The sequence below is a fragment of the Aulonocara sp. 'chitande type north' Nkhata Bay genome, linkage group LG22 (assembly GCF_057382095.1).
Source record: "Aulonocara sp. 'chitande type north' Nkhata Bay isolate Kocher_YH1m ecotype deep benthic linkage group LG22, A_spYH_male_GT1.1, whole genome shotgun sequence".
In the NCBI taxonomy this organism is placed as follows: domain Eukaryota; kingdom Metazoa; phylum Chordata; class Actinopteri; order Cichliformes; family Cichlidae; genus Aulonocara; species Aulonocara sp. 'chitande type north' Nkhata Bay.
The window spans coordinates 30,185,461-30,210,817 of record NC_141364.1 but is presented as its reverse complement, the minus strand read 5'-3'; the positions used below and the strand labels follow the sequence as shown (position 1 = coordinate 30,210,817).

The 25,357-nt window shown below is 44.7% G+C and overlaps 1 protein-coding gene across 1 annotated transcript; it reads left to right on the top strand.

The window, feature by feature from the left end:
• The first annotated feature begins 12,701 nt into the window (after positions 1–12,701).
• LOC147304435 (uncharacterized) lies at positions 12,702–18,722 on the top strand. The gene is made up of 4 exons (XM_086279511.1): positions 12,702–12,731; positions 13,358–13,893; positions 13,966–14,130; positions 18,137–18,722. The coding sequence occupies exons 1-4, from the start codon at positions 12,702–12,704 to the stop codon at positions 18,720–18,722; spliced, it is 1,317 nt and encodes a 438-aa protein (XP_086135637.1).
• The last annotated feature ends 6,635 nt before the right edge of the window (positions 18,723–25,357 follow it).

Below are 25,357 nucleotides of genomic sequence, written 5' to 3'. Positions count from 1 at the left end.
AATCTGATGAAACACCTGGCGATGTATAGCATTTTGTTAAAAGCCGAGAAATGCGCTGTATTTGATAGCTTGCTGCGAGACCTCACATCTACTGCGGGTGTGGTGCCTGTTATCGGACCCGGAGTTAGCAACATCCCCCAAGAACCCGAAGAGTAGAGTCCTGGCCCCTAGCCCTGCCAGTGTAACAGAAATGATGACGGGTGATGATGGCAGCAGCCGTTCTTCTCTGCGTGAGTAGCTTAATGTTGTCCGTGTGTAATTTACGTTGAGTAGGCTAACCACGTTATTACATTAATGCACGTAAGGTGAACTAGCAAACACTGTCGTAGTTACATGAGGCTGTCTTCTTGTTTGATGGCAGATACTCCCTTCACCCTGGCCAAAAAGGCTAAAATGACCAAAAAAAAAGTGGAAAACAGCTAAACATGAGAGGTTTTTGGACAAAGTTTTTGTTTTCTCCATTGATTAAGCACTGCTTCCAAGAGTGATACCATAAATCCCGTATAGCTGCAGAAAAGGCTAACATTGTTATCTTTTTACAAAAAAACAGCTGAAGGTGAGAGGTTTTTGGACCAATTTTGTGTTCTCCATCCTTTAAGCACTGGTTCGGGCACCGTTTAAGCGCCGGCACCGTTTCAAAAGTACTGGTGTTGTACTGGTATTGGATAAAACCTAAATGCTACCCATCCCTAGTCGAAGGAGACATTTAAAAAGCTTTTTGAAGGCAGTAAGGCACCCAAAGTAAGCAAGTGTGGAATCAAACTGAGAACATATAGAGGCCACAAGGTACCCATGTGGGGAGCAGCCCACGTGCAGGTGGAATTCAGAGACAGTAAAAAGAAACTGGACATGGTGGTGGTTGAAGGGGCTAGAACTAGTTTGATGGGTCGGGGGGGGCTTACAGCGGATACTGGCCAGACATGAAACAGTGTTTAAGGACAAGTTAGGGACGCTGAAGGGGTTTGCAGCAAAGATAACTAATGCGTTGACTAGTCTAAACCCCTTGTTTTGCACAACAGAATACGGCCTCCCGTCTGCAGCTAAACACCTTAATAGCTTTTGTAATGGTTTTAGCCCGGTCGGATTGGGCAGCAAAGGGCTGCTTAAATACCACAAACTCCTCTGCTCCTCCACTTGGACCGCTAGCGCTGATCATAGCTATCGCTTGACAGAATGACCACGCGCACCATACACGTACTTTTTTCTTCTTTTTTGAATCTTCAGATCACGTGCGTGCCGAACCGTGGAGTGGGATCGGTTAGGATTACGGATCAACCGTGATCCGTTGCACCACTACTGGATGATATCATTCTGACGGAAAAGAATGACAAAGAACATCTTCAGACACGGGATGGAGTGCTGCAACGCTTGGAGGAGGCGGGCCTGCGCATTAAAAAGGAGCAAATGTCAATTCTGACATTGAAGACAAGGTGAGGTCCTGCAGTACATGTCAAGAACATAGACACAGGCCTCAAGAGGCACTGCTACACCCCTGGGAGTGGCCGGAGAAGCCATGGAGAAGAATACATATTGATTATGCTGGCCCATTTTTCGTAAGTGTACAAACTAAAGAGTTCATGACAAAGAACGGAATCACTCACGTCACCTCCCCCCTATCACCCGGCATCAAATGGGTTAGCGGAAAGAGCAGTGCAAACGTTCAAAGAACTCATGAAAAAGAGTACCGGAGACACACTGGCAACCAAGTTAAACAGGTTTACCGAACCACACCACAGTCCACAACGGGGAGGTCTCCCGCTGAGTTGATGATGGGCTGGAAGTTGAGGTGTACTCTTGATCTCATACACTCTGACTTGAAACAGAAAGTGACCGCAAAACAAGATAGCCAAAGACTGTATCATGATTGACATGCCAAGGAGCCCACGTTTGTTATTGGAGACACAGTATATACCAGAAACTATGGCGGAGGACCCAAATGGATACCAGGACTTATACAGGAGATGACGGGGCCTGTTTCCTACTTGGTGATGCTGGGCAATGGGACAGTGGTCAGCTGTTTGCCCACCTGGAGCCGTACCTGTCAGTAGGAATGCCTGAAGTCCACCCGGGCGAGCCCACAAAAGCAGCACCAATCATCAGCGCTGAGGCAGGAGAAAATGGTGAGAGAAACATGGAGGTGCAAGTTACACTAGTGGTGAAGCCACACATGGAAAATAGTGATTCACAGGAGTCACCAGCCACTGGGTTATGGCGATCACAAAGAACCAAGACACCTCCTGAGCATCTGAGAAACTTTGTGCTGTGACTGAGAATAAGAAGAAGGAGATTATGGTGAACTGTTATAGTTTTATCTAAAACTGTCGGACTAAAGGTTCATCATTACGGGGTGTTGTGTGGTGTTAGTTCAGCAGGCATTACACACACATGCAGGTAGGAACAGAAGATTACCGGAGATGACTCCTTTCTTTATTTTTCTTTTTTCTTCTTCAAAACCACAACCAGAACAACATACTCACTAGTGCCCTCTAGCGCTTCTGGTAAATGCATCTACAGAACAAATGCAATAGTATGTGTGGACACAACATCTCCCCCTTTGAACAAGGATTTCTTATGTGAACCTGACTTCATCATTCTGATGTATGTCACCTAATACACGTTTAACATATTTCACATTACTCAGTAACATTCACTTTCCCATGACAAAGTCTTGGGTCCAGCAAGGTGGGTTCCTCATCCTGGTGGGCCTAAGCCTACTATCAGACTCAGAGTTAGATGCTAGATCAGTTCCTGGTTTATGACAGTCCATTGTTGTGTCAGAATCAGTACCTGCGTTCAGCTCTGACAGAGCCGATAAGTGTGAGGCGTTCCAGGTCCGTCCATCATCCAGCAAATAAGTGTTTGGTCCTTTCCTTGTCATGACAGTCCTTGGTTTGGAAAACTTTAACTCGCCTTTCTTTACCTTCCACGGCTTCCTAACCTGTACCTTGTCACCAGGCTGAAAGTTGGATGGTTTGGCGTGTCTGCGAGCATCAGTGTATTCTTTCATTTTCATTTGCTTATTCTTAACTCTTTCGCACATGGTATGCCTCTCTGTCTGAGGAACAGGCATATCCATTACCTGTAACTTTGTTCTCATTCGTCGTCCATGGAGCAGTTCTGAAGGGGAAACTCCAGTTGTTGAATGAGGGGTTGCTCTGTAGTCCATCAGGTAAGTTCTCAGGAACGATTTCCAGGGTTGTCCTTGAATCGAGGCAGTCTGTAGGCAGTCTTTAATGCATCTATTGAATCTCTCAACTTCCCCATTAGCTCTTGGGTAATACACTGAGGATCTCAGGTGTTGGATTCCCCTGCTTTTCAGGAAGTCAGGGAACTCAGCAGAGAGAAATTGAGAGCCATTGTCACTTATCAGTGTCTTTGGATTCCCTTCACGAGAGAAAACTACCGAAAGGAATTGAATGATAGTAGCCGCATCAGCTCGGGGAGCAAAAGCTACTTCAGGCCACTTACTAAAGTAGTCTACCAATGTGAAGGCAAATCTACAGTCAGAAGGGGCTATTTCAAAAGGGCCTATGATGTCCACAGACACCTTTTCCCAAGCAGCAGCTGGTAAAGGAATGGGTTGGAGTGGAGCATCATGGGTGACAGTGGACTTGTCATTCTGTCTGCACGTTGCACAGTTCTTTATCAGTGTCTCTATGTGACAATCCATTTTGGGCCACCAGTACAATTCCCTCAGGCGTTGTTTGGTACGTACAATGCCTTGGTGAGTTTCATGAGCTATATCAGTGAGTTTTTTCTGCAACAACTCAGGCACTAGCAATCGATGTGTACCTCTGATGATGCACTCGTTCAAGACCGCGAGTTCATGGCGGATTGGGAAGTACAGCTGTAAGTCAGGTTCCAGTGACGTCTTCCTTGCAGGCCAGCCTTTCTGTATCTGCACACGGAGCTTTGTGAACACTGGACAGGCTTTGCACTCTGACTGGAAGTCATCCTCAGACACAGCACTCAGATCAGTGAGGATGGCTGCAACTGACTCCACATCCTCTGCACATGCCATGTCTGTCTCGGAAAGTGGGAGCCTAGAAAGACAATCAGCAACATGGTTCAATGACCCAGTTCTATATTCCACTTCATAGTCAAACTCCAACAGGCGAGCTGACCATCTGGCTATGCGTAGACCAGCTCTGTTATTGCCCTTAGTAGTCAGCAGTGTTGTAAGTGCTTGGTGATCTGTTCGTAGGAGGAATTTTCTGACCCAGAGCCATGTGCGCCATTTTTCAGCAGCCCAGACGCAAGCTAGAGCTTCCTTCTCAACGATTGAGTATTTCCTCTCTGCATCAGACAAGCTGCGAGATGCAAATGCAACAGTATGTTCTGCATCATTACTGTCAAGTTGAGTCAAAACAGCACCTACACCGTAGTCTGAGGCATCTGTTGAGACTATGGTTGGCTTACTGGGGTCGAACATCACCAGGGCAGGGCTGTGCACGATTAACCGCTTGACTTGATCAAACGCTGCTTGAGCTGCTTCGTTCCAGTGGAATGAACAGTCCTTATGCAGAAGAGCTCTCATAGGTTCAACAACAGTCGCGTAATTTGGCACAAACTTGCTGTACCATGCACTCAAGCCAAGAAATGAGCGCAGGGTTGCAGGATCAGTAGGGGGCGGAGCATGCAGGATGGCAGTGACATGAGAGTCATCTGGCAGCAGACCTTCTGGACTGATCTTTTGACCCAAAAAGCTCAGAGTAGTTTGACGGAGTTGACATTTGTCAACATTGAGTTTCAGTCCTGCATTGTTGATTCTGTGTAACACAGCACGCAAGTTGGCCTCATGTTCAGCTTCTGACGTTCCGTATATGATGACATCATCAAGGTAGCATTGCACCCCTTTCTGGCCGCGTAGGATTTGTGTCATCATCTTTTGGAAGGCTGCAGGTGCTGAACTCAACCCATAGGGAACTCTGCAGTACTGGTACAGTCCTTCATGTGTAATGAAAGCAGTGAGCCCTCTACTCTCTTCATGTAGTTTCAGCTGATGGTAGGCGGATTTAAGATCCAGGGTGGAGAACATGACAGCCCCACGCAGCTCAGACAGTATGTCCTCTATCAGTGGCAAGGGATGACTGTCAGCGACCACCGCTTTGTTAGGTTCTCTCAAATCAACGCACATGCGTATGCCACCAGTCTTCCTTCTAGTGACTACAATCGGGGAGACCCATTCAGATGCATCGATTTTCTCTATGATGCCATGTTCCTCAAGGTTCTTGAGTTCTGCGGAAACAGCATCACGGACTGACAGGGGTAAGCATCGAAGTTTCTGCTGTATTGGCTTCACTTCAGGTCATACCTTCACTTTATGTACAAAGTCCTTTGCACATCCGAATGCAACTGGAGACTCACATTCCTGTTTACATTGAGTGGGCAGAGCAGAGGTTTGCTGAAGTGTAGCACAGACCTTGGGACTGTCAAGAACTAATTGTCCCCCTTTTATGTGTAGCTGGAGGGCAGTCACCAAGTCCATTCCCAGTATGGGTGTTCCTGTTCTCACAATGTAGAGATCAGTGGAGGCACACTTGCCATTGTAAGTAATGTCAGCTCTAAGACACCCTAATACATCCAGTTTCTCTTTTGAATATGTAATAAGCTGAACAGCTGGATTACTTAACTTAACTGAGCCAAAATTTGTGCTGTAAACATGTTCAGGCAGTATGGAAACACCAGACCCTGTGTCTACTAGTAGCTTAACAGTACATGCCTGCGCAGTATTTGGTACAGTGACAGCAACAGTTCACATCAATTTAGCCGGATCACCACTGACACAATTGTCAACAGTTAAAACACACATTTCAGGAACAGTCACTTCATTAACAAGCTTATGAGAAGATTTACACACTCTCGAAAAATGTCCGATTTTCCCACACGTATTACATTTGCAGTCTTTTGCGGGGCAGGATTTATCATTGGCTTTGTGATCAGCTGAACCACAACGGTAGCACGTCGGAGCTGTATCCGTCTTTTTAGCTGCTTTGTATTTTGGCTTGCGCATCTTCTTTTGTACTTGAACAGCGGCAACAGGCTTCGTTTCACCAACAGCAATGGCCTTTGCATCAGCTATTGCAGCCTGTGGTAAGGCGCTGTAGATTCGTTGTCCCTCCGTTCCCAAGCAGTGAATGAGCAGGGCCCTCTTCCTCTCAGTAGCAAAGTCATTACCCCCGATCGCCAGCAAGTAGTTATCGAACAACTTTTTCCACGCAGCAAATGGAATTTTCGGTTCGCCCGGGCAATCCAGGAACACAGCCGGGGGTTGCAAAGAGAGCAGAGTCATAACTTAATCACCACTACTCTCGTCGCCACTTGTTGTGTGGTGTTAGTTCAGCAGGCATTACACACACATGCAGGTAGGAACAGAAGATTACCGGAGATGACTCCTTTCTTTATTTTTCTTTTTTCTTCTTCAAAACCACAACCAGAACAACATACTCACTAGCACCCTCTAGCGCTTCTGGTAAATGCATCTACAGAACAAATGCAATAGTATGTGTGGACACAACACGGGGTGAAATTTCAGTAAAGACCGGGGACGGGGTTGTTGCATTTTAATAAAGGTGACGTTTTTGTTTATGGGTATTTTATGTAGTGATTAAAACTACACAGTAGTTTCAGTTTAAGGGGGGAGGAATGTTATGTTGTAGCAGGGATTTGTCCACCAGGGGGCAACAGTTTTTTGAGAGTGGTATCAGTGTGTGTGGCGCTTGCCCCAGTTCAGAATAATAAAAAAGTGACTGCGAGGTCAACATGGTCTCCGTGGTTCCTTAGTTCTAGGATATCACAAGAGCCAAATCAAATCAAATCACTTTTATTGTCACATCACATGTGCAGGTACATTGGTACAGCACATGCGAGTGAAATTCTTGTGTGCGAGCTTCACAAGCAACAGAGTTGTGCAAAATACAATAACATAAACAGGCAAAATATACGAATGGCTAAATCTGAAACTAATAAATATATGTACAATATATAATAGTATATGCAAAAAAAATAAAATAAAATAAAAAATTCTGGATGTGTATACTAAATGTTTTTCTACGTGTGTGTGTGTGTGTGTGTGTGTGTGTACACATATTTTACAAATTAAATAGAGTCAATAAATAAAATATATAAAAATATACAGAGTGAGACATGTGCACAACAGTGGCATTACTGTACAGTATGGAGTGCATAATGTTAAAGTTCCAGTAGTGGAGGTGAGGTGTCTATGACGTGTTCAGCAGTCTAATGGCCTGATGGCCACGGGATTAACTGCTGTGCACAGGAACCATGTTTAATCTTAAACTGGATGCTAATATCAGCAATAAATGAGTGACTTACAGTAAATCGTGACATGACAAATACTTAATGGTATGCTAAAAAGATATCATTACACCACTCCTGTGACTGGGCAGATTATTACATTTGTTTTTACCTACAGTCACTGGAAAAAGAAAGTTTTCACAGGACTCTGTGCTGTCCCATGATAAACTAAGCATGTCATTAATGCTTCCATAGGAATTAAGAGAGTAAGCACTAGCCAGGTGTAGCTAATCAAATGTAGTTGATTTATTGATTATCAGCAAGTGTGAGGACCTCTATGAAAACAGAATTTTAGGCAGTTGCTGCTCTGGAATATTCAGCAGTCCAGGAATGGATACTGAAGCAAATCCCCCCCAAAGGTCAGACTGTGCAATGCTGAGAGAAATTAGAAAACATCCAAGAGCTACATCTCCGATTCTACAGATCTCAGTTAGCATGTTAAGTTTAAGACAGTACAATCATAGCCATACTGATGGCTATTATTTGGGCTTCTTTTGCAGTCATCGGACCTGAGTGACCCGCAGTCATTGAGTTGACCGTGAAATCTTCCGTATACCAAAGTATTCTAGATTAAAATTTCAGACCATTGGTTGGATACCTAAAGCGTGGCTGAAATTGGGATATGCAAGGCAATGATCCTAAGCAGAGCAGCACATTTACTCCAGAATAGCTTAAAAAGAAAAAAATGAGGGGTGTCAATGACCAAGTCAAAGTCTAGATCAGGGGTTGGCAACCTGCGGCTCCGGAGCCACATGCGGCTCTTTAGTCCTTATAGTGCGGCTCAGCGTGGTTTGGTAAAAAATAAATTAGAAGTATTTAGCTGAAGTGTATTTTATTTATGTTAGTTCTTTTTTAACTTGTATTTCTAAATTGGAATATTATTGTGATATTTAAATATTTAAAAAAATTTATATTTTATTATTTTTTCATCGCTCAAAATAAGCGTCACACTCGCGGAAGCCGGTGTACCCGCCGAAACGCCGTGCATTTATCGCGACTTTCAACCCCAGGTAGGCCAATTATGGATCTTCAGATCCACATAATGTCAGCAGCTCCACCGTGAACTATGTTAAAACAAACACCGCTCACGCCTCACAGATGACAGCTTACAGTCCTGCGTAAAGATGAAAGTGACTTCGTACAGCCCCGATTTGCAGACGCTGTGCGCAGAGGTTCAGGAGCAGAAGTCCCATTGTAAACATATCACGGCAGACCCGACGATGTTTGCACGAACATGCTTTTCAGCATCTCTTTATTGACCACTTATCACAACGGTTGCTGGCGCATTCAGCCAGCTGTAACTTTTCAGCTCACAGCCCGACACATACCAACAACAGCATAGATAGCACAGACATTAAGGTGGCGAGGTGTGATTGCGTGTGCCGCTCAGGCGTGGTCTCCCCTGCAGACCACGCCCCGCCACACACATTAACCAGGTAAAATACATATTTAGGCAGAATTTTGCAAATATCTATTTTTAATTTTTTAGCAGCATAGTACTTTTTTTCCAATTATTTTTTTTAAAAGTCAGGGCAAGGCTCCAAAAGCCCAAAGGCAAAATATATGTTGTGAGCCGCCACCCTTATATATAAGGGTGGCGGCTCACAACAGTTTTTGTTTGCTACATGGATCATTTTAGTTCAGCTTTCCTTTTGTTATATTTCTTTAACAGTTCAAAATGTGTTAATTACATAAATAAATTGTAACTTTCTCTGTAGCACTTCATGGATTTCATAAGGAACACACCTTAGTTGTTCACACAAAGCATAAAGGTAAAACTATCCTTTGGTTATTTTGTCAAGTATATACATATGCTGATATTTGGTCAAGAAGACTTTTTCACATTTTGCCTTTGTTCCTGTGGTAATTACTTACCACAAACGGACCCTTTAACAGCCATTAGATGACAATCTGTGTTAATTGGAGTTAAATTATCTTAATTTCAGGAGCAAGACCATGCCTAAACATGCCCCTTCCTTCCTTGTCTCATCTCTATATGACCCCCCCAGTTCTACAAGCTGTTCATTCACGTTTTTGTGCCCCACCGTCCCTCCCCTTGTTTAAATCTTTTCACTTCTCATTAGGGGATCTGCCAGGCCCGGGAGATCCCTATGTCCCCAAACCACAGCTCAATTCTTGATTAAGCCATTCGCCTTTATCTACTAAAAAACGCTGCCAGACCTAAAATGAGGACGTGGGTCCAGCTAGTGAAATGTTTTTACAGGCATTACTGTAAAACTGTATTTTAGGATACTGGAAAATAATAACTTGTCTCTTTTTGTATGTAGGTATAAGATTTTTTTTTTTAAATTTGTCATGCACACACACACACAAAGTAGTAATATATGCAGATATGCAGTAAAAGGAACACTGACTTGTTAAGAGTCTTGAACAAAGAGTTCATGTTGGAAATCACAGTGCAAACTGAAAAAGAAATGTTTTAATTCAACACTCAGTTAGCCAAGAATCATTTCCTGGCTTTTCTACACAGAAACCTCTCCTTTGACCAGCTCAGAAAAAGCCTGTTGTAAGTTTTCCACACCTACTGCTGTTTCAATAAGGAGTATGTTGGAGCTGATAGCCTCTGGAGAAAAGCTACTGCATCATCCAGTTTCTCAACCTCCCCACTATTGCCCCGAGTGTGGGTCAAAGGTCAATAATAGAGCAATTGCAAGCAGAACATGAAATCCAAGTAGTGCCTGTGTGAGAATAAACACTGGAAATGGTACAGCATGATACAAATCTCAGAAAAAGACTTACAGAAAGTATCCCTCCAGATAACATCACTGTGGATATGTGGTTATTACAGTGAGTGGTCAGAGAGCACTGACTGTAACAAATTCCCCAGCAAATAGTTTTGACATTGAAATATCAGAGAAGTCGAAAATTGACTCTTTAATTTGTTCCGTAAAAGGGGATCACCAAAGGATGCATTATTTATGCAACAGCACATCATGAATCAAAGCAGGGATACTCACGCTTTGTTGATAGGAGCAGTCAGACTCAAACGTGATTTAACGGTTATAAATTCACAGTTTTTTCATCTATTCCCATTTAGCTGTTTAACACCAAAACATCCTTACACGTTCTCTCTGGAAAGCAACAGCTCCTTGTGTGGAACGTTCCCAGCTGCCAGCCTGTGAATGTTCACTTGATGTGTCTTTGTCTTCTCTGTCACACTCGAGGGGATTGAAATTCCTCGTGTGAAATGATATTTGAGGTGATTAAAGGGAGTCATTCCACAGAGCTGACAGTTCTAATGGAGAGAGAGCAAAATCTGCCAGTCCAGTCCTAATAGCGAGACAAGCTTTGTGACAGCCGCCGGAGGAGCTCAGAAATGCTCTGCTCTCGGGACAAAGTGCCGACAGAGGCATGCCCTCTGATTCTGTTGTCAAAACTGCTGTTTGTTTAGTTGCTCATGATGTATGAAGGAGCGAAAGACTGAGACAGAAAAATGGAATGCAGCTGTTTAGTCTTTTGGCACAAGGTATCAGATATAAGCACATACAGTGGGGCAAAAAAGTATTTAGTCAGCCACCGATTGTGCAAGTTCCCCCACCTAAAATGATGACAGAGGTCAGTAATTTGCACCAGAGGTACACTTCAACTGTGAGAGACAGAATGTGAAAAAAAAAATCCATGAATTCACATGGTAGGATTTGTAAAGAATTTATTCGTAAATCAGGGTGGAAAATAAGTATTTGGTCAATAACAAAAATACAACTCAATACTTTGTAACATAACCTTTGTTGGCAATAACAGAGGTCAAACGTTTACTATAGGTCTTTACCAGGTTTGCACACACAGTAGCTGGTATTTTGGCCCATTCCTCCATGCAGATCTTCTCGAGAGCAGTGATGTTTTGGGGCTGTCGCCGAGCAACACGGACTTTCAACTCCCGCCACAGATTTTCTATGGGGTTGAGGTCTGGAGACTGGCTAGGCCACTCCAGGACTTTCAAATGCTTCTTACGGAGCCACTCCTTTGTTGCCCGGGCGGTGTGTTTTGGATCATTGTCATGTTGGAAGACCCAGCCTCGTTTCATCTTCAAAGTTCTCACTGATGGAAGGAGGTTTTGGCTCAAAATCTCACGATACATGGCCCCATTCATTCTGTCCTTAACACGGATCAGTCGTCCTGTCCCCTTGGCAGAAAAACAGCCCCATAGCATGATGTTTCCACCCCCATGCTTCACAGTAGGTATGGTGTTCTTGGGATGCAACTCAGTATTCTTCTTCCTCCAAACACGACGAGTTGAGTTTATACCAAAAAGTTCTACTTTGGTTTCATCTGACCACATGACATTCTCCCAATCCTTTGCTGTATCATCCATGTGCTCTCTGGCAAACTTCAGACGGGCCTGGACATGCACTGGCTTCAGCAGCGGAACACGTCTGGCACTGCGGGATTTGATTCCCTGCCGTTGTAGTGTGTTACTGATGGTGACCTTTGTTACTTTGGTCCCAGCTCTCTGCAGGTCATTCACCAGGTCCCCCCGTGTGGTTCTGGGATCTTTGCTCACCGTTCTCATGATCATTTTGACCCCACGGGATGAGATCTTGCGTGGAGCCCCAGATGGAGGGAGATTATCAGTGGTCTTGTATGTCTTCCATTTTCTGATGATTGCTCCCACAGTTGATTTTTTCACACCAAGCTGCTTGCCTATTGTAGATTCACTCTTCCCAGTCTGGTGCAGGTCTACAATACTTTTCCTGGTGTCCTTCGAAAGCTCTTTGGTCTTGGCCATGGCGGAGTTTGGAGTCTGACTGTTTGAGGCTGTGGACAGGTGTCTTTTAAACAGATGATGAGTTCAAACAGGTGCCATTCATACAGGTAACGAGTGGGGGACAGAAAAGCTTCTTACAGAAGACGTTACAGGTCTGTGAGAGCCAGAGATTTTCCTTGTTTGAGGTGACCAAATACTTATTTTCCACCCTAATTTACGAATAAATTCTTTACAAATCCTACCATGTGAATTCATGGATTTTTTTTTCACATTCTGTCTCTCACAGTTGAAGTGTACCTCTGGTGCAAATTACTGACCTCTGTCATCATTTTAGGTGGGGGAACTTGCACAATCGGTGGCTGACTAAATACTTTTTTGCCCCACTGTAGCTAGTGATCAGAAATATACTGCAGAAAGAGCTGCTCAGAATTGGAATGGTGTTTGGGATAGTTAACTTCTTAACTCTGTTCCTACTTCAGTAAAGGCTTTGGAAAACAATAAATGAAGACAAACCTGATAGCAAAGCAACTTTGCCGTACATGCCATACATACATGCCATACATACATGCCATACATACATGCCATACATACATACGTACATAAGTTACTGCTAGTGTGGTGGCACGAAGGAGGGATAACCAGGGAAGGTGACTAAGACATGTTGACAACGCCACCTAGGGGGGGACAGGTACACCCCAGGAAAGACTTTTATAGCCAATGTAGATGTTACACTAGCTATCAAAGCCCACAGGCTCATTATTAACAGCACAGGTGAGGCAGATCAGTTTTACAAATCAAAATTTATTAAGAAAAACTACAAAAAAAAAAAAAAAAAAAAAAAAAAAAGCATAGAACTGTAAGATCAGAGAAATTCTTAGGGTAGCAGGGCTGAGACTGCAAGACTGTTAATTAAAACACTTTAATAACAAACAATGATTAAAACAACAAGGCTCGCTGCCACGGTGCTACCCTAAAATGGCCTGTATTTATATAGCGCTTTACTAGTCCCTAAGGACCCCAAAGCGCTTTACATATCCAGTCATCCACCCATTCACACACACATTCACACACTGGTGATGGCAGCTACATTGTAGCCACAGCCACCCTGGGGCGCACTGACAGAGGCGAGGCTGCCGGACACTGGCGCCACCGGGCCCTCTGACCACCACCAGTAGGCAACGGGTGAAGTGTCTTGCCCAAGGACACAACAACCGAGACTGTCCAAGCCGGGGCTCGAACCGGCAACCTTCCGATTACAAGGCGAACTCCCAACTCTTGAGCCACGATCGCCAAGCAAAAAAAAAAAAAAACAAGGAGCACCAGAGTCCAAAAAATGCAGGAAAGCATATCAAAAACAAAACGAAACCAGAGCTCACCAAGAGTCTACAAAAAGTCCAGGGGGCCGACCGTGCACACGGCAACGGTGGCGACGTGCGAACAGTTCTGGAGGCCGACCGTGCACATGGCGACGGCGGGCAAACAGTTCTGGAGGCCGACCGTGCAGACAGCAACGGCGGCGAGGAAGCAGTTCTGGGGGCCGACCGTGCGGACGGCAACGGCGGAGAGGAAGCAGTTCTGGGGGCCGACCGTGCGGACGGCAACGGCGGCGAGGAAGCAGTTCTGGGGGCCGACCGTGCGGACGGCAACGGCGGCGGGAATGCAAGCCTGGAGGCCGGCCACGCGGAAGGCAGTGGCGGCAACAGAAGTCCGGAGGGCGGCCACGGTGGCGATGATGCCCAACAAGCGGCCTGGCAGATGACCGACAATGTGGAGGTGGTAGGAGGGGACCCGAAGGCTGCGTGGCCCCTGCAGCCCCAGGCGAAGCGGAGGTTGGATCAGATGAGGCAGAGGCTGAAGCCGAAGCTGGGCCAGGCGACGCTGAAGCGAATGCGGAGGCTGAACCAGGTGAGGCTGATGCAGAGGCGGGGCCAAACGAAGCTGGTGATGCGGGAGCTGGACCAGACGAGGATGAGGACGCGGGAGCTGGACCAGTCGAGGATGAGGACGCGGGAGCTGGACCAGACGACGCTGAAGCCGGAGCCGGACCAGGCGACGGCATGGGTGGAGACACGGAGGCTGCAGCTGGCGTGGATGGAGACACGGAGGCTGCAGCTGGCGTGGATGAAGACACGGAGGCTGCAGCTGGCGTGGATGAAGACACGGAGGCTGCAGCTGGCGTGGAAGCTGGAGACGGAGGCGCTGCAGCAGGCGGCATGGATGAAACTGCTGCTGCAAGCGTGGACGAGGTTGCTGGTGGAGCAGCAGGCGGCGGCATGGATGAAACTGCTGCTGCAAGTGTGGATGAGGCTGCTGGTGGAGCAGCTGGTGGCTGGACGGGCTCCTCAGGCCCCCCAGCTGACGAGGAAGGAGGCTGGACGGGCTCCTCGGGCCCCCCAGCTGACGAGGAAGGAGGCTGGACGGGCTCCTCGGGCCCCCCAGACTGTTTTTGCTAGAGTTTACTAGAGTTTTACCCTAGTAAAATAACAACTCAATAAAATAACTAAACAGAAATGGTGGAGACCGGCCACTTGAGGAGGCAACCTACAGGGAGGAGTGCCCAAGGGTGCCACCAATTGCTCACCCGTGTAGTTTCACTGCAAATCTCACTGTCACTCACACTGAAATCTAAATGGCGCAATCTACCTATGCCCGGTGTGTACACTCTCATGCATCAGGGAGGGGATTCCACCTCACGTGCCTAGCCCCTCAACAAGCGGCCGAACCTCCACTAAAGCAACAAAACAACAAAGCATCAAACGTTAAACAAATTAGTAAAAGAGATATACATAAAACAAATACACCCTAAGTTAAAGTTCTTTATAAAAAGGATGATTAAAATACATAAAACAACTCCGAGTAAAAGACCATAAAACCAGGAGTCAGTCAAGGCCAGTCCATAAACGTTTGTAAGATGACAACAGCCACAAGAAGACACAACTAAACAAAACAGCACAAGACAGCAGCAGTATGGTACAATCCTGTAACAAAAGAGGGAAACAGTCGTTAAGGTCCACCCTACCTACTACATGCCACATTATAGCAAACACAAGAGTCCCACTTACCACTCTCTAAAGGGGAATACTACAATGAACAGCTTTCCTAAAGAAAGCAAACCACTCTGTAATGCTTAACCACGTGACAGTCTTGACCACCTTGGATGGGAAAAGACTGCCAGATGCCGCAGTGCAGTAGTGAAGTGCAGCTGTTTCTTATAAGGTTGCTAATTATCAGCTGGGAAGGTGTGGATGTTAGTACTGCATTCGCAGACAACACGTAAAATCCTACCTCAAAGTCTACTTCATTACACTAGCGCAACATTATTTGTTTTTGCGACCATCTCCAAAGACAACATCCTGACACAAAGTTGGTAGGGAGGAATTCCTGACCCACAATGATAAAGCTAAGTGCAGCCAGAGTCTGATCTTCAGCATGTAAAAGCAGTAATTAGCAGTTAGGCTTGCAGCACTGTAGCACACATTTTCTAACTGTACCTCTTTCAATCAGTATTTTTGGGGTGGTCTTCCCCAACTTTGCTGTCAGTTTCATGTTAATACTTAATGCTAAAGAAAGGTCTTTGTGTGTGTCCTTGTTATGGATGTGTCAGCATGTGGGACTGTAGCCTAAGTTTTAAATTGATAGCTGATAATTATGTTGCATTGCATCTCAGTCCTCATCTCCTGCTTCCGAGCAGCTGGGCTGGCTTCAAGAATGACTTGTTTTGTGAAGTCCTGTGTCTACACACCAGTTCCAAATGGCACACCCAGTCATTTACCACCCACTCTCCTCCACATCATTACAGCAGTCCAAGTGGTAGCAACTTTGTGATCTCTCATTATAAATTATACAATCCTGTGATTGAAAGTATTTTCCCCCATTCTAATTTCTTTGTTTTTCTTTGCCACACTTACACATTTCAGATGATCAAACAAATGACCATAACCAAGTTTTTACCTTTTTCACACTGGGCCAGGTGGGTTTGGATAGTTTTTCCCCCCTTAATAAGTGAAATCATCATTTAAAAACACTGCATTTTGCATTTAATCGAGTTATCTCTGTCTAATGTTAAAGTTTGTCTGATCGTCGGAAGCCTGTAAATGTGCCAAATGAGCAAAAAACTAAGGAATCAAGAAGAGGGCATGTCATTTTACACAGCACTATATATATAAGCAGGATGATGTTACTCACTGGTTATTCCCTTATGAAGCATTGAGCAGAGTATTTTTGCAGTCACATTCTCAGTGTTTTGAAATTGGATGTTATGAAAGAATGGAGTAGATGTGAAGCGAGAAACTGATTGACCGTGAGTGCTCAGTGGCTGGTGACTTGTGAGTGACAAGTTGTTAACCAGTGAGCACATTATTGTTTATCCTTTCAAGCACGTCTGTGATCTGAGTTTGCTTTTTAGAGCTGGAAACCATCTCCATCTGTTATATACAATCTATATTTTTCACCGTTACCTCTGTGTTGTGCATTATGGTATATCTCTCCAGTGTGTAAGCAGCATCTCAGGGTCCTGGTCTCTCTGGAAACTCTCCACCTCTCTCCGTGACACCGTTTTTTCGGGGTGGGGGGTTAAGTTCCGATCATCTTGCGGGTGTTACATTTCTGTAACACCTGCAAGAATATACCCAAACTGTCAAACAAGCTGACATTACCCCTGGCTTCAGTGCTTGTTTTGAGTGTTTTCACTTTGAAAGATGGGCATCATTGTTCAGAACATCGCCTTCTGTACCTGCCATTTGCAGACCCTGCTTCCAGTGTGACTGACTGAAAAAGATGTTTCCCAGTTCCGGCAGAGCACTGCGATGCCAATTACCCCCTTTTTCATCCAGCACGTCCATCCCTTTTTTTTCTTTCTTTTTTTTTTTTTTTGCAGTTAACAGAAAATAATGGCTTTGTGTGAGAGTGATAACGGTGGGATTCCCCAGAGGGATGTAATGCACCAGAGATCATTTTATCCTCCCAGTTCCTCATCTGATATAGATCAGGTCTTAATTCCTGGACTATCACTCCTGGATTTTGTTTAACATTGTATTTGAGGATTTGCAAATTAATTTCCCCTCATGTGCTACATTCTTATTTTTTGCAGGTTTTTCACATTAAAGCTTTCCTTTGGTATTTGCATGTTCAAACATTGAATTATGAAAAAGAGAAGCCTTCTCTGAACCTTCACATCTGATATTAACTCCCAGGAACAGTGCTCGGGAAGTATTTCATTTTCACAGGTGACTCTATAAATTCTTTTTTTTTTTTTTTTGTCCTTGTTTCACTTTCTACGACTGTTTCAAAAAGATTTTTTTTGACATCATAATTCCTGATCGATAGAGTACATAAGCCTTGATTATGCTGCATTTATACAAGTTGTGCAGCTTGTCGTTTCAAAGAGGTGAAATGCATGGCACAAAGGAAACCAACAGACTAGATACCACAACACTGCTGCCATTCAACAATTGTTTAATAATGCGACTGTGATGACTAAGAGAAACAAATGGAAACAAAAGATACGGGAACCCTTGCTACAACAAACAAAAGAAGAAGAAGAAGACCATGAACACAACCCATACTTAAAAATCAAAAGCATAACATGGAAGTGAGGGAAGAGGGGGAGACAGAACCTTCAAGACATCACTCCTTATTTACTTTGCATTCACTTTCTGAGGTAGGGAAATTGTCTTCTTATTCTAGCTGTTAAGCTGATAATTAAATGATTAAACTGATTTGAGTGCAAATTTGATTGTAAGTTTCTATAAAACCTAGGAGCGAAAGTTTAGTTTGCTTAAATAGCAAGACTTCAAATCATAGCAGTTATTCCTGATGGTTGTTTTCCTGTTTCACAGAAAAAGTACATTTTTTCTTCCAGAGAGCTTTAAATTTGATCTGTTACTTGTTCTTTTCTGTCATAAATATATTGAAATATACTATTTTGTTGTTGTATGCTCATGTATGCTCATACAGTAAATGTGGCCAAAGGTCCCATTGATGACTTAAGTTTATGTAAAGGCTTGGCTGCTCTAACATATCTGTCCATAGAGGATTGAAAACGTGTTTGTCCATTCCGTTGATATTGTTACTCTGCCACGCAACTCCACCAAGGACGGTCCCAAGCCCAGATGTGAAAGGAGGAGGGTGGTCGCCTTGCCGAAGCAACCAGAACCGACCAATCGGGGAAACTAGGCTTGAAACCCTGGAATCTCAAATATCAGCTTTATCGACCAATGCTACCCCATCCGGGGCAGCCGATGCGCCAGCGCTGGGTACCCAGGGCGCTGGTGGGAAATGGATAACTGGCCATCGACTCCATCGACTAACGCCCAAGACGCCGATCAACGTCGCAGCGTGGAACGTCAGTACTGGTCACCATGTTGGGCAGAAGGAGATCATCGCCCGTGAACATTCAAAACTCAGCGCCTTGATAACGGCCCTATTGGAACTTCGGCTGACTGGATCTGGCACCTTCGCCGTCGAAGTGCCGGCCATGGACGAGAAGATGACGTTGTATTACTCAGGTGGCGAAAAAAAGAGAAGCCAGAGTCGGCTTCATGGTGCACCATCGGTTCTCTGTGAGCGTCGTCGCCTTTCAACCTGTATCGCCGTCCTAACTGTTAACAATATGATCAAGCTACACGTCATCGCAGTCTACGCGCCGACCGAAACGAACTCCGATGCATCCAAAGATTAATTCTATGATCGCCTGCAAGACGTCCTGGACTCCCTACCTCAAACCGACATGATCATGGTCACCGGCGACATGAACGCCCACGTCGGCATCGACCGCACTGGCTGGGAATAAACGATGGGAAAGTTCGGCCATGGAGAAATGAACGACAATGGACTGCGATTGTTGTCATTCACCTCAACTGGTCCTCGGGAACACACTATTACAACACTCGCTCAAGCACCGTCTGACATGGCGCAACCCAAGAGGAAACGACTCGGCGCTACTCAACTACATGCTCATCAACACCTGGTTCCGATTGTCCTTGCAAGATATCCGGGCTATGTGCGGTCCCGGCTATGGCTCTGATCACTATCTCGTCCGCGCCCGAGTGCGCATGCAGCTCCAACGAGCGAAGAAGCCGACACCAATTCAATTCCAAATACCAATACCAATTTCAGATCGCATATTCGAACCGCTTTGCCCTCCTCCCCCTGAGTGATGATGCCAACGAAGAAGAGCAAACAATATTGGAAGCCATCTTGGACTGCGCCAAGCCGCTGTGCCCACCCGCCCGATGTCGCACACAACCGTAGATCTCGGACGAGTGTCTCGACCTAGTCGTTGAACGCAAGAAGGCCAAGCTAACCAACTTCGAAAAGAATCGTCAGCTAAACCATGAGGTGCGGCTGAAGATGAAAGCAGACCATGAGGCGTACTGGAACAAAGTCACTGCGGAACTTGAAAATGCGGCCGAACGACAAAACTATAGAGTGCTGTACTTCGATGCATTCTTGGCATTTCCATTCGCGACCATCATTCGAATGACACCTTCCTTACCAGCTGCGGCAGCCAACCGACGATCGGCGAACTAATCCAGTGTTGCCGACTCCGATGGTTTGGCCACATTTGTCGAATGGACCTGAGCCGCTACCCCCATGGCCTACTCTGGTTGACCCGCCCCGCCGATTGGAAGGTGCAGCGAAATGCACCAAAGAAGACATGGACGAAACAAATCGAGGATGATTTGAAGGCCCGTCGAATCGATCTTGAGCTGGCAAGAACCATTGCCTTAGATCAAAAAGTGTGGGAGATCATCGTTGGTCAAGCAAGAGAACCTGCGGCACCTACAGCAGCGTACTGGTTGCGCGGTCGACAACTGCCGCCAGACACCCGCTAAGGACGAGAGAGAGAGAGAGACTCTGCCACGCTTCAGATCATCAAACAAATTGTAACATTAGACAAAGATAAAACCAGTAAATCCAAAATACAGTTTTTAAGAGAGTACGGCATAGCCAAGGACCATCGGAGATGTTCTGCCACAACTGTGTAATGTTGTCATTTCGTGACAGATCAGTCATAGCAAACGCTGCAGCGTCCATCAGACATGGCAGCCCATAATCACATGAGACGGACGATGCTACCATGTATGGCTTTAGATAGTCAGGATCAGTTTTAACTTAGCTGTAGACCATTAGTCATTAGTCTTTCTCTGTATTATTGTAGGGCCTTTACCTTACAATATAAAGCACCTTGGGGTGATTATTGTGATTTAGCACTGAAAAAATAAACTGAATTGAAACTATCAATGAGGTTGTGCTGTTGTGCTGAAGTCTCATAGACACCATGCTAAGTTTATCATCATCACCATCTTAGCTTGTTGTTGCTCCCCCTGGCCTGTGGTCACTTTTATTTTCTTAATGTGTTTCATGCACGACAAACTCTGATGCTGGGAACCTTTGCAAATAAGTGTGTATCACCCTGCTGAGGCCGTCGGTCCACCGGGGTTATGTGTTACTCTCACAGAGTACGAGGTCAGTCCTGCTGATACTTCTTGTTTAGGAGTCGTATGCCGACATGACATGTTATTGTCACACTTGAGTTCACCTGTGCCACATCATCCTGTGTGTGTGCCCTCCCTCAGTCTTTGTCAGGCTCTTGTTGTTTTGTAGATTGTAATACTTAACTGAATCTTGCAGTGATTATATTTTTTTATCAGCTCTAGTAGTTATAGAATAAAGGTCTATGTTTATCCACCTACCTGCCAGCCCCCATATTCTTTTCCCTTTGTGAAAATAATGGTGACATATTTGGCAGTTTCAGGGCAGCCACATATCTTTGAAGGATAGTTTAAAACTTTCCAGGCCCCAGTATGCTTCAGTATGTGTCAGGTTCAAGGCTTCTGGTAACCCCGGTATTCTTCCACTCCATTTAGTTTAATTAATCATCTTTATAGTAGCTATCAAAACTAGTGTGCTCCAAACTGCTTACTTGGATTTCCAACCTGCTGTCCTCCATAAAGAATGAATGAAGTCAAAGCAGTAACTCGAGACACTTAAGCAGGTTAGCTCCTTGTGTTTAAGTGCTGCTGAATAGTGAATTCCAAGTAATGATTTTCCTTCCCCTGAAATGAATATGTAGCTTTACAAATACAGCCTTTGAGTTACTATCATCTTATCACCCCACTACAGGGCATGCCCTGGTAAGTGACTTTGTTATCAAGACACACTGCAGTGAGTCAGCTGCTTGGTGTTTAGCTGATATTGACGTTCATTGAAACTGTGACCTTCTTGTCACCTCTTTATTACAGGATGACCTCTATGCTGCCGGGCCACTTGTGAAAACCTTACTTGTTAATAATACAATTATTAGGGCCCCTTCTCTAGGACATGTCACTCCTGTCTTTACAATTGATTTGTCTTTTCCATGTAGAGCACTTTTTTTGTCTTCACATATTTGTCACACTCATCACCTCACACTCCCCCTTCAACCCTGATAAGGACAAGTTAAAGAGGTTGGATGGATACATACATATACATAGTTTAAGTTTAAAGTTCTACATTTTTTAAGTAAAAAGAAAAACTGCTGGGAGTGAGAGCAGACTATCAGCCTCATGTTTTGAAAGATTTCCTTATTATATTTCTCTTGGTTTTGAGAAGCACTAAACAAAGAAAGAGATTCTCCTAGAATGAAATGACAAAAGATGTATTTTTCAGAATATCCACCCATGCCTCAAATTAAGGAATGACATTCAAGTAACTTAAACTGACAAGGTGAAACTACAATGCTCATACAAAGTCAAAATATAAAAATCCTCAAATTAAATCGAGTTTTCAACCACTGGACATCACCGTCACATAAACATGATGAGAAAAAAGGGGGCGGGGGTAAAAAGCTATAGATTGGAAGAAAGTTTTTATCACAGGAAATGGAACTGAGAAGGAGGGGAAGTTGAACTAGTTTCCCCCCCTGGTTGCTTGAGCCATTAGTTGCAGTGATGATGGATGAAAGATAATGTTGAAAGGGCTGAGCAGAGGATTTGCCTGCCTGGCCTAGACAGCTGATCTGTGGGGATGAAGAAGACTGCTGTTAGCCAAATCCTTTATCTCCTTTATGCCATAACTACGACACCTTGGAAAAGCAAGTAAAGGGCATGCTTGTCAGAGATATACCAACACTACAGGTTTTGTCCATTTCTCTCTGTGCAAATGTTGAAATTGGAAGAAATCAAATAAAGTCATTTTTACAGAGAATTTGCTATGTAGGTTTGGGTATCCTTTTTTCCATTTAATAAATGAAATTAATTATTTCATTTATTAAATTGATTAAATTATTTCTATTTACTAGGGTCATCTTTGTCTAATATTATAATTGGTTTTATGATCTGAAATATAAATATGTGACAAATATGCAAAATATACTGTCTGGATATTTTGTCAGAGAACAGAAGTGAACGGCCACACTGCTTCTAGCTGAAGGCAACAGGAACTCAAGTTTGAGGCCCTTTGTACCATGGTGAACACCGTGTGCATTCCTTTGTGACCACAGTGTACCCATCTCCTTATGAGTGCTTCTAGCAGGAACACTCCATGTCACAGAGCTCAGATCATCACAAACTGGTTTCTTGACCACTGAAAATTAGTTTGATCTGCCCAAGGGGCCTCCACAGTCACCAGATCTCAATCCAATAAAGCACACTTGGAATGTGGAGACTCTAACAAGGTGTAACTCAGAGGTTCCCAAAGTGTGGGGCCCACCCCCTAGGGGGGGGGGGGGGGGGGGGGGGGCGTGGTATGAAAAGAAAAAAAAAAAAGAATGCTTGGACACTGCTAGCATAATTTGACGGGGCTTCCACACAAACGCAAAGCAGGAGATTATTTTTCTTGGAAAACAAAGGCGGAGGGGGCTCTAGTGTCACGGGGTGGAAAGGGACAAGTTACCTAGGGTTTTTTTATTGTGCATGTTTTGCTGTGTTTTACTTTTTTAATATTTGAATATTGTACAGTGTTTTATTTTTATGGGTTTTATTGTATGTTTTTATGGTATTCATTGGTGACTTGTCCTGGAAAGACGCCGCCCCTCCCTGATTATGAACCTGACACACCTGGGAGGTCCCAGAGGCCAATAAGAGGGCCTGGAAGACCACGGAGAGATAGGCTTGAGAGACAGAGGCATGGGAGACGAGGTGGCAAAAATGGTGGAGTGAACTGTGTCAGGCGTTGGCGGCCGCAAGCCCGGACGGGGGGCGGTGAAGGTTGCCGTGCAGGACTTGGGAGGAGACGACGCCAGCGAGCAGAGAAGCGGAGGGAGCTGTTCTGCTGCTGGAATAACTGGAGGCCAGATCATGGTGGGGAATCAGCGCCCTACCTCCCACGGCGAGACGGGCTGGTGCCGGTTGGCGTGCTACAGGAAAGCGGCGGGCAGAGTTAAGAGCTCTGCCCATCCGGGGTAGGTCTCGCGTCTTATCGCACTATAATCAACCGTAGCCACTATAAAGAATAGTGACTGTCGCTGCCCCTCTCTTCCAGCACTCTGGAGCGGAAACGCTGACAGGACGGCGAGGACGCTGCCCGGTTTTTCCTTGTCCACTCCGATTGCCTGGATTTTTTTTTAACTTTTAGTGACTTTTACGCTGTGGCGGATGCCACTGGACTTTTAATGTTTATGTTTAATTGATTTTTATTAAGAGTTTTCCCTGGCCAGGGTTGTTTTAATTCCTTTTACATTTTTAACTGTTTTGGTATAATAAATTATATTTTATGAGCCAGTTTTTAATTCAGTGCATTCCCTTGGCTGCTCCACTGCTCCGTCCGTTTTTGAGGAGGGTTTCCCTTCTAGAATAACACCTGTGTTAAATCATAATCACATTGCCCCGTTACACTAGCAAAAAAAAGTTTGGGAACCACTGGTGTATCTCATAAATTGTCGTGTGTGTGTGTGTGTGTGTGTGTGTGTGTGTGTGTATACAGACAGACAGACATACAGACAGATAAATCAGACTAGATGTCATCATAGGTAATTAAGAAAAGCATTCAGGATTCAGGCTATCACAACACAACACAACATGAGACTCAAGCCCATGCTAAGCGACATTTAGAGAATATTGGAGAATACTGAGAGCAGCCTGGGGCTGTGTGGTGGTTGCTGATGCTATCATGCTATCATTGTTCTTGTGCTTAATCGCTGTGGCTAATGACAGGAAATGAAATCACCCACTGAAGACCAACGTGCTTCCCACAGAATAATTACCGCTGTTGACCTTGTGCCTTTCTCTGGTATGTAAGCGCACTCACCACACATTCAGTCAATACATACTGTAGCATGAGCTACTTAGGGCTGCTCTATTAAGCTCTTATTCATTACACAGAAATAACAACAACAAAAAAGATGAAAACTGAGCCACTGACTACATGTTGCACTTGCTGCCAGTTAAGCAAAAAAAATGAAAATGATTTATCTGCTTTGGCATTAGCTATCAGTTGTGTTTAGAATTGCTTATGAGAGCAAAAACAAGCATTTGTAAAGACAATGTTATAGTCTGCCATAGAACAAAGCCTAATGGAACATGTCAGTGTATGAATATTTCAGAATTTCCCTCGCGTTTACTCCGGTATTGATTGGGCTTTCACAGTACTTGTCATCGTTTTTGTTATTAAAGCAGTCTGCGGACTTGTTTTTTACTGTGGTTTCACTTTATGTCGTTTTCTATGCAAAATCCCCGGTTCACAGGAACACGAGTGCAGCCTCGGTAACTGTGAGTGGAGATGATAGAGTGCCTCTCAGTCCCAGTTTTACACACATGAGACTGTTATCAATCATCTCATCTAAAGCAAGAAAGTAAAGAAACATATTTCCCAAACCTGTCAGAACTATTCCTTAAGGTAAAGCACTGACGAAGCAGCATGGAGAAATCCCATTTAAAGCCAGTTTACCTGCTGCGAGCCAGACCCTGACAGCGCCCCTTTACACTGCACAGGCTCTGACGGCAGCTCCAACCTCAGGTTCTTTGGACGACTTGGTGGTGTGTGTTTGGGAGTATGTTTGTGTGTGTCTTGACCTTGGGACCCCTGCAGGGTACCATTGATTTGTTTACCTGCGCGCTGCTGACAGTTTCTCATTAGGTTTCTTTTGCTCAACACTTCCAGGACAGGAGACCAGAGTCTGCACTTCACAGCCAACGATGCATGATCAATGCGGCTGATAGATTGGCACTGGCAATATCATTTGTGTTGAATGACTCTTTAATGGACGCAAGCGCTCCATTTAGTGGCCACAATAAGGCGCCTTTTTGTGTCTGAAGCGGCATTGTGGGTCTCTATGAGGAAGCAAACAATATGCTGAAAGGAGAGCTTTGTTAAAATTACTCTGGAAGACAAGCG

Bases quoted from the DNA above. Each gene is read 5' to 3' on its own strand.
- LOC147304435 (XM_086279511.1), top strand. From the start codon at position 12,702: ATGTTGACAACGCCACCTAGGGGGGGACAG. The intron at 13,894-13,965 runs GCTGAAGCCGAA...GCTGATGCAGAG, and splicing joins TTGGATCAGATGAGGCAGAG to GCGGGGCCAAACGAAGCTGG. The intron at 14,131-18,136 runs GTGGATGGAGAC...AACTCCACCAAG, and splicing joins ACACGGAGGCTGCAGCTGGC to GACGGTCCCAAGCCCAGATG.